This window comes from Oncorhynchus masou, chromosome 16 (assembly GCF_036934945.1).
Source record: "Oncorhynchus masou masou isolate Uvic2021 chromosome 16, UVic_Omas_1.1, whole genome shotgun sequence".
In the NCBI taxonomy this organism is placed as follows: Eukaryota; Metazoa; Chordata; class Actinopteri; order Salmoniformes; family Salmonidae; genus Oncorhynchus; species Oncorhynchus masou.
Window position 1 is genome coordinate 42,344,666 of NC_088227.1, and position 15,532 is coordinate 42,360,197.

Here is a 15,532-nt window from a genome sequence, read left to right on the forward strand (position 1 = left end):
AAAAGGCTAAATAATAAAAACATGCGGTGTGATATTGTGCAAAACAAAATTAGGAAATGTTTGTTCTGTCATTTCGTTCCCAGAGGGCTGATGGCATGAGCTAATTGATAATGAGGTTGCTTTTATTATTAAGGTGCCACGCCCCCTCCTTGTGTGGATTTATGGGGTTCTATGAAATACAGTATTGCCCTGTTATAATAACTCTCCTCTCCTGTGGCAAGCATCAATTCTTCTCTCTTTTCTGGACAGCTATCTTCACTCTGAGCAACAGGTAGGCAGACATCCTTTTTCTTGTTCGTGTCTGTGGGATCTTAGGAAATAAGACAGGTGCAATTTAGACGGTAAGCTGTAACAATATTCTCAACAACGATAATGATTTTTTTGAAAGTAATAGCTCAAATATGTTTTTTTTATAAAAAAGAATAGTGTGATTGGATTTCATCAAATGAATAGCATGTTGTCGTCATTTGGTTCTTAAAACTTGTCTGTTGCTAACAATGGTACATTAGAGCATTTCGTCACTTATAAAAGTAGTGCTCGTTCCAGTCTTATCAGTCAACAGATTTGATCTAAAAAAATAAAAATAAAAACCATTTAAATTGTGCTTCTTTACAGGATATATATTCCCTTTCTAGCATTGACATTTATATCCACATAGTTTTGAGTTAAAATGCGAGTAATATTCTACGAGTTGCATACTATGAATACAGCTATTGTTGTCTGGTAGATTTGACTTCACAAAACGTATAACTTTCAAACTGTGGTTAACGGACAAAATACAGTATTTAATAGCTATTACCAATTGCAAAATTATTGATTTATTAATAAATACTATAGCAGATCTGCTAAATATAGTTTTATAATTAAAATTGTTGTTTTCTGGGGGAAATAACTACATTTTGCCATATTGTTGGTTTTCCATGAACAATGTTGTTTTCCTTTAAGATTTCTGTAGAACTGTGTCTAATTTCTAAAACCGTTTGTTAAGATAAAGTACATTTGTCTTTATTTTGCATGAAGCATGAACCCAAGCCTTCTGGACCACAGCATGCATCATTTCCCCAGCAGCACCTACCCAGAGGACAGAGCAGAGCATCCTCCCTCCTTTCTACACGACAACACATACAACTCGTCCACCCCGCCATCCTCATCTCGCTCAAGTGGAGGATCCCTTATCTCTATGCTCCTACAGAAAACCGTTGAGAGTGAACAGACCCTCCAGGAGAGCTCTGCTGCATATTACAACCCCGACGCGCATATTTCCTTCTCTGCCTTGACGAGCCCTAGACTGGTGGATCATCACAGCAGCACTTCTTCCAAGAGCAGCAGCACCACCATGGAGCCTCTGTCTCCAGCCAGCCAGGCATCCACCGGGGCCAGCCCCAATGGAGCCGGGTGGAACCAGGACTGGACCCTGGAGCTGGGGGATAGATGTCAGGCAAAGCGTGCCAGAGTGGAGAGCATCATCAGAGGCATAGCAGTCTCTCCTCCCAGTCCCAGTGTCCATTGTACACATGGAGAGACCACTCCTACCAGCGACCTTCAGAGTGAGACAATGGAAAACAAACAGGAGAGCAAAAGGAAACAGAGGGTGCCGCAGCACCAGGATCTCCTGAGGACGGGGGGCGCCAGCGGAAAGAGTACGGACGAAGGCCATAACCTGAAGAAGCAGCTTCAGACCATGCAGAGGCTCCTGGGTCAACTCCAGGCCAGGTTCATCCAGATCTACGAGTATCAGACTCAGGAGGACGTCAGGGATGGGACGTTTTCAACAGGTGTGATGGAGGACGACCGCCAAAGTACTTGGAACAAAGGATACCCGGAGACAGAGGTGTTTATGGACCCTTACAGTGAGTTTAACAATGGAGGGCCTTTAGATAGAGGTCATCTGGGGTGGAAGAATCACAAGCTAACTGACTACATCCACTCAAACCCAGACAAAGAAGACAAACTCCTAGCAGATATTCTCAAGTATGAGCTCTCCAGAGCCGTAAACTCAAGCGTTGACTCGATTTTCAAAAACATATCACATACATTAATCAAGCCACCACAGCTACACATCAAGGATGGGGGAATGGTGGAAACAAACGATGAGACCGTGTTCCTCAGCTCTCATGAGCCAGCGTCATCATCCACCCACGTAGACAGCATGTCACGACTCCCCCCATGTTCCAAGAGTGGTATGGCCCAACAACTACCAGAGATTCAAACCGAGGCTCTATCTCTGGTTGTTCAAAAGCCTGCTTCAATGACTCGCCCATGTTCTCTAAACCTGACAGTGAAAAGGCCTCTCCATTTCCATCAGCCCTCACTCCTATACAACCACCCCACTGATCTACAGGAAGACCACCAAGTACTGGATAACCTGAAACACAACGGTTTCCATCACGATACCTTCGGAGGGCTCCCGTGTAGACCTACTACCACGGGTCTACCTACCCCAGAGATGGTTGACTTATTGTGGGATCCGGTCAAAGTGAAGTCCAAGGTGACCTCCAGGCCACCCAGGAGTCCACAGGTTCACCACCCCACAGCCACAGGGCATCATGTGCTTCTGGACAGTCTCGGTCTCCCTCACGTTAAGATGGAGTATGGTAGCTTTCAGAGTATGGTGAAGAGGACCTCATATGTGCTGAATGTATCCTTTGAAAATAGTATTTTATTTTATTTACATTTTGGTGTTTTACCACGTTATTCAGACAGTAAGGAAATGAGATGGGCAGACACAGGCAAGTAGGAGAAACAGAACCCTGGACTCAGTCAGTGGTGGAAAAAAGTACCCAATTGTCATATTTGAGTAAAAAGTATAGATACCTTTAATAGAAAGTTACTCAAGTAAAAGTGGAAGTCACCCATGGTAAAATACTACTTGAGTAAAAAGTCTAAAAGTATTTGGTTCTAAATATCAAAAGTATAAATACATTTCAAATGAGATGTATTAAGCAAAGTAGACAGCACCATTTTCTTGTTTTTAAAATGTACGGATAGCAATGGGCACTACAACATCATTTACAAAAGATGCATTTGTGTTTAGCAAGTCCACCAGATCAGAGGCAGTAGGGATGACCAGAGATGTTCTCTGTTTAGCAAGTCCACCAGATCAGAGGCAGTAGGGATGACCAGGGATGTTCTCTGTTTAGTGAGTCCACCAGATCAGAGGCAGTAGGGATGACCAGGGATGTTCTCTGTTTAGCAAGTCCACCAGATCAGAGGCAGTAGGGATGACCAGGGATGTTCTCTGTTTAGTGAGTCCACCAGATCAGAGGCAGTAGGGATGACCAGGGATGTTCTCTGTTTAGTGAGTCCACCAGATCAGAGGCAGTAGGGATGACCAGGGATGTTCTCTGTTTAGTGAGTTCTCCAGATCAGAGGCAGTAGGGATGACCAGGGATGTTCTCTGTTTAGCGAGTCCACCAGATCATAGGCAATAGGGATGACCAGGGATGTTCTCTGTTTAGTGAGTCCACCAGATCAGAGGCAGTAGGGATGACCAGGGATGTTCTCTGTTTAGTGAGTCCTCCAGATCAGAGACAGTAGGGATGACCAGGGATGTTCTCTGTTTAGTGAGTCCACCAGATCAGAGACAGTAGGGAGGACCAGGGATGTTCTCTGTTTAGTGAGTCCTCCAGATCAGAGACAGTAGGGATGACCAGGGATGTTCTCTGTTTAGTGAGTCCACCAGATCAGAGACAGTAGGGATGACCAGGGATGTTCTCTGTTTAGTGAGTCCTCCAGATCAGAGACAGTAGGGATGACCAGGGATGTTCTCTGTTTAGTGAGTCCACCAGATCAGAGACAGTAGGGAGGACCAGGGATGTTCTCTTGATAAGTGTGTGAATTTGACCATTTTCCCGTCCTGTTAAGCATTCAAAATGTAACAAATACTTTTGGCTGTCAGGGAAAATGTAGACAGTAAAAAAGGATATCATTTTCTTTAGGAATGCAGTGAAGTAAAAGTCAAGTACAGATACTTAAGTAGTACTTTAAAGTATTTTCTACACCACTGGTATCCGGTGGTGTAAAAATTATTTGTGACGTGCCAGGAAGTGTTACCACGACACCACGGCTCTGCACCGATATTTTACTATAGAATACTACCATTTACTTTCCATTGATTTAGTAAATCTGTAATATGTTGTGGTCAACCATGATGATCTGTATTTTTCATTTCCACCAAATGATAGATTCTTTGGTTGGCTTTCTTTAGTGAGGCAATTGGCTTCAGGTAGGATGAGTCATATCCACAATACTGTGCCTAAGAAAGATTGCCTTTCTTTGAGGTTTTCGCTAAGTGTCTCATAATAACCTTTCTCTGCCCACATGGATAGTCTATAAACGGAAAAAAAAAATCAATTTAATTTTCTTCTCTATCCGGGAGAACGATATCTATGAGGTTTGGGAGAGCATTAGTAGCTGTGGTGGGATGCACTTCAAGGAGAGTTTACCCTTTGATCTTGCGATCTCTACTCCGAAAGGAAATTGCCCGAAAGGAAATTGCTTCTATGATCTGAGTGTCGTCTAATGATTGCAGGACAGAGAAAAACATTGATGTAAAAAATAATATCTGTCTTTGAAAGTAATTGTCAGGATTCAGGAACAGAAGCTTGTTTTCAAACGGTATAAATATTGAAGTAGGGAGTGTAGAAACATAGTGAAACCTATTGACGTGAAAAAAAAAGAGTAGACATGATTTTCTTTAGGAATACTATGTATTTTCTCTCATTCATATTATTCTGATGTATGGAATGACTAGAGTAGTGTATCTGTTTATCTCTATAACCTGACCTGTAGGAGGGTCTGACCACACACCATCTGTATCTGTTTATCTCTATAACCTGACCTGTAGGAGGGTCTGACCACACACCATCTGTATCTGTTTAGCTCCATAACCTGACCTGTAGGAGGGTCTGACCACACACCATCTGTATCTGTTTATCTCTATAACCTGACCTGTAGGAGGGTCTGACCACACACACCATCTGTATCTGTTTAGCTCCATAACCTGACCTGTAGGAGGGTCTGACCACACACCATCTGTATCTGTTTAGCTCCATAACCTGACCTGTAGGAGGGTCTGACCACACACCATCTGTATCTGTTTAGCTCCATAACCTGACCTGTAGGAGGGTCTGACCACACACCATCTGTATCTGTTTAGCTCCATAACCTGACCTGTAGGAGGGTCTGACCACACACCATCTGTATCTGCTTAGCTCCATAACCTGACCTGTAGGAGGGTCTGACCACACACCATCTGTATCTGTTTAGCTCCATAACCTGACCTGTAGGAGGGTCTGACCACACACCATCTGTATCTGTTTAGCTCCATAACCTGACCTGTAGGAGGGTCTGACCACACACCATCTGTATCTGTTTAGCTCCATAACCTGACCTGTAGGAGGGTCTGACCACACACCATCTGTATCTGTTTAGCTCCATAACCTGACCTGTAGGAGGGTCTGACCACACAACATCTGTATCTGTTTAGCTCCATAACCTAACCTGTAGGAGGGTCTGACCACACACCATCTGTATCTGTTTAGCTCCATAACCTGACCTGTAGGAGGGTCTGACCACACACCATCTGTATCTGTTTAGCTCCATAACCTGAATATACAGTACCTGTCAAAAGTTTGGACACACCTACTCATTCCAGGGTTTTCTTTCTTTTTTAAAAACCATTTTCTACATTGAAATAACACATATGGAGTCATGTAGTAACCAAAAAAAGTGTTAAACAAATCTTAGATTTGAGACTCTTCAAAGTAGCCACCATTTGCCTTGATGACAGCTTTGCACACTGTTGGTATTCTCTCAAAAGGCTTCAGGAGGTCGTCAGGAGGTCGTCACAGGTGTGCCTTGTTAAAAATTACATTTGTTGAATTTCTTTCCTTCTTGATGCATTTGAGCCAATCAGTTGTGTTGTGACAAGGTAGGGGTGGTATACAGAAGATAGCCCTATTTGGAGAAGACCAAGTCCATTTTATGGCACAAACAGTTCAAATAAGCAAAGAGAAACGACAGTCCATCATTACTTTAAGACATGAAGGTCAGTCAATCCAGAAAATTTCAAGAACTTTGAAAGTTTCTTCAATTGCAGTCGCAAAACCCATCAAGCCCTATGATGAAACTGGCTCTCATGAGGACCTCCACAGGAAAGGAAGACCCAGAGTTACCTCGGCTGCAGAGGATACATTCATTAAAGTTAACTGCACCTCAAATAAATGCTTCACAGAGTTCAAGTAACAGACACATCTCAACATCAACTGTTCAGAGGAGACTGTGTGAATCAGGCCTTCATGGTCAAATTGCTGCATAGAAACAACTACTAAAGGACACCAATAAGAAGAAGAGACTTGCTTGGGCCAACAAACATGAGCAATGGACAATAGACCGGTGGAAATCTGTCCTTTGGTCTGATGAGTCCAAATGAGAGATTTTTGGTTCCAACTGCTGTTTTTGTGAGACGCAGAGTAGGTGAACGGAAGATCTCAGCATGTGTGGTTCCCCCCCGTAAAGCATGGAGGTGGTGGTGTGACGGTGTTTTCCTGGTGACACTGTCAGTGATTAATTTAGAATTCAAGGCACACTTAACCAGCATGGCTACCACAGCATTCTGCAGTGATATGCCATCCATCTGGTTTGCGCTTAGTGGGACTATCATTTGTTTTTCAACAGGACAATGACCCAACACACCTCCAGGCTGTGTAAGGGCTATTTGACCAAGAAGCAGAGTGATGGAGTGCTGCATCAGATAACCTGGCCTCCACAATCACCCAACCTCAACCCAATTGAGATGGTTTCGGATGAGTTGGACCGCAGAGTGAAGGAAAAGCAGCCAACAAGTGCTCAGCATATGTGGGAACTCCATCAATATGGTTGTAAAAGCATTCCAGGTGAAACTGGTTGAGAGAATGCCAAAAGTGTGCAAAGCTGTCATCAAGACAAATGGTGGCTACTTTGAAGAATCTCAAATATAACGTATTTTAATTTGTTTCACACTTTTTTGGTTACTACATGATTCCATACATGTTATTTCAGTGTTGATGTCTTCACTATTATTCTACTATGTAGAAAATGGTAAAAAAAAAAAAAAACCTGTAATGAGTAGGTGTCTCCAAACCTTTGACTGCTAGGTGGGTCTGATCACACAACATCTAAATTTGTTAGCTCCATAACCTGACCTGTAGGAGGGTCTGACCACACACCACCTGAAGAAAGCCAAGTTGATGTTCTTCTATACTCGCTACCCTAGCTCTAACGTGCTCACAGCCTTTTTCTCCGATATCCAGGTAATAAAACACACTACACGGCCAAAAGCATGTGGACACCTGCTCGTCCAACATCTCATTCCAAAATCATGGGCATTAATATGGAGTTTCCCCCTCCCTTTGCTGCTATAACAGCCTCCACTCTTCTGAAAAGGCTTTCCACTAGGATGTTGGAACATAGGTCTGGCTTGCAGTCGGCGTTCCAATTAATCCCAACGGTGTTCAATGGGGTTGAGGTCACGGCTCTGTGCAGGCCAGTCAAGTTCTTTCACATCGATCTCATGGCATTGCCATGCTGAAACGGGAATGGGCCTTCCCCAAACTGTTGCCACAAAGTTGGAAGCACAGATTTGTCTACAATGTCATTGTATGCCTTTACGTTAAGATTTCCCGTCACTGGAACTAATGGGCCTACCTCGAACCATGAAAAACAGCCCCAGACCATTATTCCTCCTCCACCAAACTTTACAGTTGGCACTATGCATTCGGGCAGGTAGCGTTCTCCTGGCATTCGCCAAACCCAGATACGTCTGTCGGACTGCCAGATGGTGAAGTGTCTGGTGATCTTAGTCTTGCGTGCGGCTGCTTGGCCATGGAAACCCAATTCATGAAGCTCCCGATGTTGCTTCCAGAGGCGGTTTGGAACTTGGTAGTGAGTGTTGTAAACGAGGACATGCGCAACATGCTTCAGCACTCGGTGATCCTGTTCTGTGTGTGGTCTACCACAGCGGCTGATCCGTTGTTGCTCATAGACGTTTCCACTTCACAATAACAGCACTTACTGTTGACCTGGGGTGGCTCTAGCAGGGCAGACATTTGACCAACTGACATTTTTTTTTTTCGAAAGGTGGCATCCTATGACGGTGCCACGTTGAAAGTCCCTGAGCCATAAGTCCATTCTACTGCCAAAGTTTGTCTATGGAGATTGCATGGCTATGTGCTCGATTTTTATACACCTGTCAGCTTCGGGTGTGGCTGAAATAACCGAATCCACTAATTTGAAGGGGTGTCCACATACTTTTGTATATATAGTGTATACAGATTTAAATGTGTTATAAATGGCGTGTTATATATCCAGAGAATTGTACAGATTTTAATGAATGACCTTTACCAGTGTTACAAGTACTGGTAGAGCAAATACCTGAAATGTTGAGATAGAATCCCCGAATTGAAAACAATCACTGCACACATAACTGTGGGCAATTTGCTTTATTCAAAATAGTTCATACATGATTTATTGACATATTTACAAAGAAAGCAGAAACAGTTGAATGAACAAAATTCTCACACATACTAAAAACAACTAAATTAAACCTACATCAAAGTGAAATAACCCAGACATAACTATCACTCATTTTTAAAAATAACTTATCATGTACTTACCCAAATTATTTTGTTTCTTTGTGTTCCCATACAGCTCACTCGATGTATCATGTCCCAGCTGATTAAATGGTTTAGTAACTTCAGAGAGTTCTACTATATTCAGATGGAGAAGTTTGCCCGCCAGGCCCGAGTGGAGGGGGTTAACAGTGTGAGGGACGTAGCAGTGAGGAGAGACTCGGAGCTCTTCAGAGCCCTCAACATGCATTACAACAAGGCCAATGACTTTCAGGTACTGTAAATCTCCGACCATCCTCTCACGAGCCTAAATTCTGTTTTGCTAATTGCAGATTGAATTCATTGTGCTGCTCATGACTTCATCTCTCTCGTGTATTTTTACGACATGCCTTCATCCCTTACGTCTCCATTGTGTCCAGCTGGATTCCTGTACAGACAGTCAATCTGATCCAAAGATAAGATGGTATGCACAATACATTGTTTTTATGTGGTCAGCATGTACAACAGGTATGTTCATGGAAGTCTAAGCAAAGATTCTTTTTTTAAATATATTTTTTTAAATCTTTAAATCTGTACACGTCTACAAAGATCAATTCAAGTATGGTGAGTTGAAAACAAACAAAACGCTTTTAAAAATGGGTCAAAGGTCAATAGGCCAGACAGATATAAAACCTGATAGTTCAGAGGGGTGGAATTTATTACATTTGATGTTGGTTATTCTGTCTGATGTCATAATGGAGAATAGAATGATTTTTATTCATCCATCAACAGTTTATTCTACTCTGCCCCCCCCTGGACACCACACACACACACACACACCTAACATTTTGGCTGGATCCTAGGGTCAGCTGCAATACTCCAATAACTATTTGAGGTTTAAATGCCTTGTTCAAGGGAACAACGGCAGGAGATTTTAAACCTGTTGCCAATTAATTTGACTTAATTCCCTGGACCTGGATTCAAACCAGCCTGCTACCGGCCTGCTTACTTACCCAAGCATTGTGATCACAAACAACTTTACAAACAACTACAAATGACAAGACAAAGAAAAGACTGACAGTTCAAATGCACACGTATAACTTACCATCAACACGTCTGCCAGCCAGGTGACAAAATTACTTTGTATATCAGAAAATGTGCTATGTTACCAAGCATGACAGTGTCAAAGGCTTTTTTTTAGTACACTAACCCTGAAACTAAAAATAATCCTTAAAAAAAAACAATTTCATAAACTAAAGTAAAATAATTAAAGAAATTTGTTTGAAAAACTAAAACTATTATCTTTAAAAACAACCAAAATAAAAACCGACATGAATATGTTCAGTTTCAGTCATTTATTTTTGGAGGGGTGTAAAATCAAAGGGCTTTTCAAACTTTTTTCTAATGTGGTTTTCAAGCTTGAGAATCCAGAGGGTAAACACTTCCAGGAGAATGTGATGTTTCAAACAGACTTAGCTCGTGATACATAGTGATGCACAAGTTAACAGGGAACAAATCCACTACTTTCTCTACCTAACACTTAAACTAAAATCATATAAAATCGAAATATGAAATGTTTTTATAAAACTCAAACTACAGTCGTGGTCAAAAGTTGAGAATGACACAAGTATTAATTTCCAGAAAGTCTGCTGTTTCAGTGTCTTTAGATATTTTTGTCAGATGTTACTATGGATACTGAAGTATAATTACAAGCATTTCATAAGTGTCAAAGGCTTTTATTGACAATTACTTGAAATTAATCCAAAGACTCAATATTTGCAGTGTTGACCCTTCTTTTTCAAGACCTCTGCAATCCGCCCTGGCATGCTGTCAATTAATTTCTGGGCCACATGCTGACTGATAGCAGCCCATTCTTGCATAATCAATGCATGTTTGTCAAAATTTGTGGGTTTTTGTTTGTCCACCCGCCTCTTGAGGATTGACCACAATTTCTCAATGGGATTAAGGTCTGGGAAGTTTCCTGGCCATGGACCCAAAATATTGATGTTTTGTTCCCCGAGCCACTTAGTTATCACTTTTGCCTTATGGCAAGGTGCTCCATCATGCTGGAAAAGGAATTGTTCGTCACCAAACTGTTCCTGGATGGTTGGGAGATGTTGCTCTCGGAGGATGTGTTGGTACCATTCTTTATTCATGGCTGTGTTCTTTGGCAAAATTGTGAGTGAGCCCACTCCCTTGGCTGAGAAGCAACCCCACACATGAATGGTCTCAGGATGCTTTACTGTGGTCATGACACAGGACTGATGGTAGCGCTCACCTTGTCTTCTCCGGACAAGCTTTTTTCCGGATGCCCCAAACAATCGTAAAGGGGATTCATCAGAGAAAATGACTTTACCCCAGTCCTCAGCAGTCCAATCCCTGTACCTTTTTCAGAATATCAGTCTGTCCCTGATGTTTTTCCTGGAGAGAAGTGGCTTCTTTGCTGCCCTTCTTGACACCAGGCCATCCTCCAAAAGTCTTCACCTTACTGTGCGTGCAGATGCCCTCACACCTGCCTGCTGCCATTCCTGAGCAAGCTCTGTACTGGTGGTGCCCCGATTCCACAGCTGAATCAGCTTTAGGAGACGATCCTGGCGCTTGATGGACTTTCTTGGGTGCCCTGAAGCCTTCTTCACAACAATTGAACCGCTCTCCTTAAAGCTGTTGATGATCCGATAAATGGTTGATTTAGGTGAAATCTTACTGGCACCAATATCCTTGCCTGTGAAGCCCTTTTTGTGCAAGGCAATGATGATGGCACGTGTTTCCTTGCAGGTAACCATGGTTGACTGAGGAAGAACAATGATTCCAAGCACCACCCTCCTTTTGAAGCTTACAGTCTGTTATTCAAACTCAATCAGCATGACAGAGTGATCACAAGCCTTGTCCTTGTCAACACTCACACCTGTGTTAACGAGAGAATCACTGACATGATGTCAGCTGGTCCTTTTGTGGCAGGGCTGAAATGAAGTGGAAATGTTTTTCGGGGATTCAGTTAATTTGCATGGCAAAGAGGGACTTTGCAATTAATTGCAATTCATCTGATCACTCTTCACAACATTCTGGAGTATATTCAAATTGCCATCATACAAACTGAGGCAGCAGAAATTGTGAAATGTTATATATTGTGTCATTCTCAAAACTTTTGGCCACGACTGTGCACTGAACACAGATACACATGTAAAGTGTTGGTCCCATGTTTACTTAACGGAAATAAAATATTCCAGAAATATTCCATATGCACAAAGTTTATCTAAATAGTTTTTGCACAATTGGGTTTTCATCCGTGTTAGTGAGCATTTCTCCTTTGCCAAGATAATCCATCCACTGGTGTGGCATATCAAGAAGCTGATTAAACAGCATGATCATTGCACAGGTGCACCTTGTGCTGGGGACAATAAAAGGCCATTCTAAAATGTGCAGTTGTATCACACAACACAATGTCACAGATGTCTCAAGTTAAGGGAGTGTGCAATTGGCATGCTGACTGCAGGAATATCCCCCAGAGCTGTTGCCAGAGAATGGCATGTTCATTTCCCTACCATAAGCTGCCTCCAATGTCATTTTAGAGAATTTGGCCGACCAAGCACCTCCACATCCGGCTTCTTCACCTGCGGGATCGTCTGAGACAAGCCACTCGGATAGCTGATGAGACCGTGGGTTTGCGCAACCAAAGAATTTCTGCACAAAATGTCAGAAAGGTCTCCGGGAAGCTCATCTAGGTGCTTTTCGTCCTCACCGGGGTCTTGACCGGACTGCAGTTTGGCGTCGTAACCGACGATGGCAACTTGTATGCTGGAGAAGTGTGCTCTTCATGGATGAATCGGTTTCAACTGTACCGAGCAGATGGCAGACAGAGTGTGGCGTCGCGTGGGTGAGTGGTTTGCTGATGTCAACGTTGTGAACAGAGTGGCCCCATGGTGGCGGTGGGATTATGGTATGGGCAGGCATAAGTTACGGACAACGAACACAATTGCATTTTGTCAAAGGCCACTATGAATGCACAGAGAGATACCGTGACGAGATGCTGAGGTGCCATTCATCTGCCGCCATCACCTCATGTTTCAGCATGATAATGTACGGCCCCATGTCACAAGGATCTGTTACACAATTCCTGGAGGCTGAAACTGTCCCAGTTCTTCCATGGCCTTCATACTCTTGAGCATGTTTGGGATGCTCTGGATCAAGCAACTTCGCACCACCATTGAAGAGGAGTGGTACAACATTCCACAGGCCACAGTCAACAGCCTGATCAACTCTATGTGAAGGAGACGTGTCACGCTGCATGACGCAAATGCTGGTCACACCAGATACTGACTGGTTGTCTGATCCACGCCACAATAGTTTTGTTAAGGTATCAGTGACCAACAGATGCATATGTGCATTCCCAGTCAATGTAAAAATCCATAGATTAGGGCCTAATGAATGTCTTAATGTTAACTGATTTCTATATGAGCTGTACCTCAGATGGCCATTCTTTGCCTCTATAGTCTCTGTCTATGCATTCGAGTGGTTACATTTCTCCACACCCATCTGCTTTTTAATTATTTTTTTTTAATCAAAATGGTGGCGGCTTGTTTTTGAATTGCAGATTGTCCATTTACATATATCTTACATGTTGTGCCTTTAATCTCCAGGTTCCTGACAGGTTCCTTGAAGTGGCTGAGATCACACTACAGGAGTTTTACATCTCCATCTCCCTGGCCAGAGACTCAGACCCATCCTGGAAGAAAGCCATCTATAAGGTCATCAGTAAACTAGACAGTGACGTACCGGCTGAATTCAAAGCCCCCCCTACAACATAGAAAGAGACAGATGGAGGCTGCCGTATTTAAAAACAAAGAGTATTTTCCTGCATGGGCCATGTATTGAATCGAAGCCATGCTAAAAGTACAACAGCAGGACAGGGTACCCGGTCTTTCAATATGTGGTCGATGTGGAAGGTTCTGTAAGTCGCTTTGGAAAAACCGTGTCTGGTAAACAAGTGTTGTTATTAACGCCATTTTCCATTCAGAGGTCCGTCGTGTGAAATGTGTGGCTGTACAGTAGACCTATGTCACAGCTGGGTTTTTATATTCACAGTAGGGGGATTGTAGAGCAAATTGCCATTGTAGTTTCAATTTAAAAACAAACAAAAAAACAATGTATACAATTTTGTTTGATATTGAGGCATGCGTTGCTGTAGAATCTATTATTAAAACCATGTTGGCGCACGTGAATAAAATTAGTATTTTTGCTACATCAGATCAATCTAGCAATAATACAAGAGACCTTCATTTGGAAATTTTCAGTATGTCAATTACGAAGGCAGTTTCAGGCATGTTAGTGAATGGGAGGCGGGCATTATTGCATTACATAATCTAAACATGTTTTAAAGTTTCAAGAGACCACTGATGGTTTCTAAACTGTTGTAAAGAAACAACTGGACAGACCAAAAAAAAAACCCAAACACAATCCACACAAGTACAAAAATCCTTTAATATACAAGTCAGCATGCGTTTCATTCTACGAGCCTGGTGTGATCAGAACAATGAAACCTGTAACTCACTTAACATTGACGTCACCCTAATACCATTAATTACATATTCACTACATGGACTCTGGCGAAAGGAGGAGACGTCCAGCACATTTTACTATAACAGCATTCTTTTAGCCGACAGACTTCAAAACTAGTTTACATCACATCGCTCCTTTTATCATATCAATATACTCACCTTGACGTCTCTGCTAAAAGTTCCAGCACGTCTCACAGGAAGAGGAAAGAAGACAAAATCAAAAGCTCCATATTGGATATTTCAATCAGACATGTGGTTTTCAACAGGTGTGACCTCAAAACATGACTTGTGGGTTTGTCTTCATATATCCCGGCAATATCAGTTGATTCGCCCTCCAGTGGTGCTGTAGTGTTCTGTTGAGTGCATCTCCAGGAAATCACTGAGTCGTAGTGTAACGCCTCTCTCTAGAGCTGCCCGCAGTAGTGCCTCTCTCTAGAGATGCCCGCAGTCAGTAGTGCCTCTCTCTAGAGCTGCCCGCAGAAGTGCCTCTCTCTAGAGCTGCCCGCAGAAGTGCCTCTCTCTAGAGCTGCCGGCAGAAGTGCCTCTCTCTAGAGCTGCCGGCAGTAGTGCCTCTCTCTAGAGCTGCCCGCAGTAGTGCCTCTCTCTAGAGCTGCCCACAGTAGTGCCTCTCTCTAGAGCTGCCCGCAGTACTGACTAGAGCTGCCCACAGTACTGACTAGAGCTGCCTACAGTACTGACTAGAGCTGCCCGCAGTACTGACTAGAGCTGCCCACAGTACTGACTAGAGCTGCCTACAGTACTGACTAGAGCTGCCTACAGTACTGACTAGAGCTGCCTACAGTACTGACTAGAGCTGCCTACAGTACTGACTAGAGCTGCCTACAGTACTGACTAGAGCTGCCTACAGTACTGACTAGTCTACAGTACTGACTAGAGCTGCCTACAGTACTGACTAGAGCTGCCTACAGTACTGACTAGTCTACAGTACTGACTAGAGCTGCCTGCAGTACTGACTAGAGCTGCCTACAGTACTGACTAGAGCTGCCTACAGTACTGACTAGAGCTGCCTACAGTACTGACTAGAGCTGCCTACAGTACTGACTAGAGCTGCCTACAGTACTGACTAGTCTACAGTACTGACTAGAGCTGCCTGCAGTACTGACTAGTCTACAGTACTGATTCTAGAGCTGCCTGCAGTACTGACTAGTCTACAGTACTGACTAGTCTACAGTACTGACTAGAGCTGCCTACAGTACTGACTAGAGCTGCCTACAGTACTGACTAGTCTACAGTACTGACTAGAGCTGCCTGCAGTACTGACTAGAGCTGCCTACAGTACTGACTAGAGCTGCCTACAGTACTGACTAGAGCTGCCTACAGTACTGACTAGAGCTGCCTACAGTACTGACTAGAGCTGCCTACAGTACT

At 43.2% G+C, this 15,532-nt stretch overlaps 1 protein-coding gene across 2 annotated transcripts; it reads left to right on the plus strand.

Moving 5' to 3' along the window:
- Window positions 1–179: 179 nt before the first annotated feature.
- On the plus strand, window positions 180–14,905 carry LOC135557970 (prospero homeobox protein 1-like). 2 transcript variants are annotated; one of them, XR_010458289.1, is made up of 5 exons: window positions 180–271; window positions 1,021–2,638; window positions 7,191–7,292; window positions 8,689–9,072; window positions 13,226–13,310. XR_010458289.1 is itself a non-coding variant. In XM_064991711.1 (5 exons), exons 2-5 carry the CDS (start codon window positions 1,022–1,024, stop codon window positions 13,391–13,393), a joined length of 2,082 nt encoding a protein of 693 aa, XP_064847783.1. In that variant the 5' UTR covers window positions 180–271; window position 1,021; the 3' UTR covers window positions 13,394–14,905. The 2 variants fall into 2 exon arrangements, 1 of the variants encoding a protein (XP_064847783.1); XM_064991711.1 differs by having other exon boundaries at window positions 8,689–8,883; window positions 13,226–14,905.
- Window positions 14,906–15,532: the final 627 nt, after the last annotated feature.

What these genes read in the sequence shown, in the direction of transcription:
- LOC135557970 (XM_064991711.1), top strand. Translation starts at nt 1,022, where the DNA reads ATGAACCCAAGCCTTCTGGACCACAGCATGCATCATTTCCCCAGCAGC. An exon ending in CCTTTTTCTCCGATATCCAG is followed by an intron (nt 7,293 to 8,688) that starts GTAATAAAACAC and finishes GTTCCCATACAG; the next exon opens with CTCACTCGATGTATCATGTC. An exon ending in ACAAGGCCAATGACTTTCAG is followed by an intron (nt 8,884 to 13,225) that starts GTACTGTAAATC and finishes TTTAATCTCCAG; the next exon opens with GTTCCTGACAGGTTCCTTGA.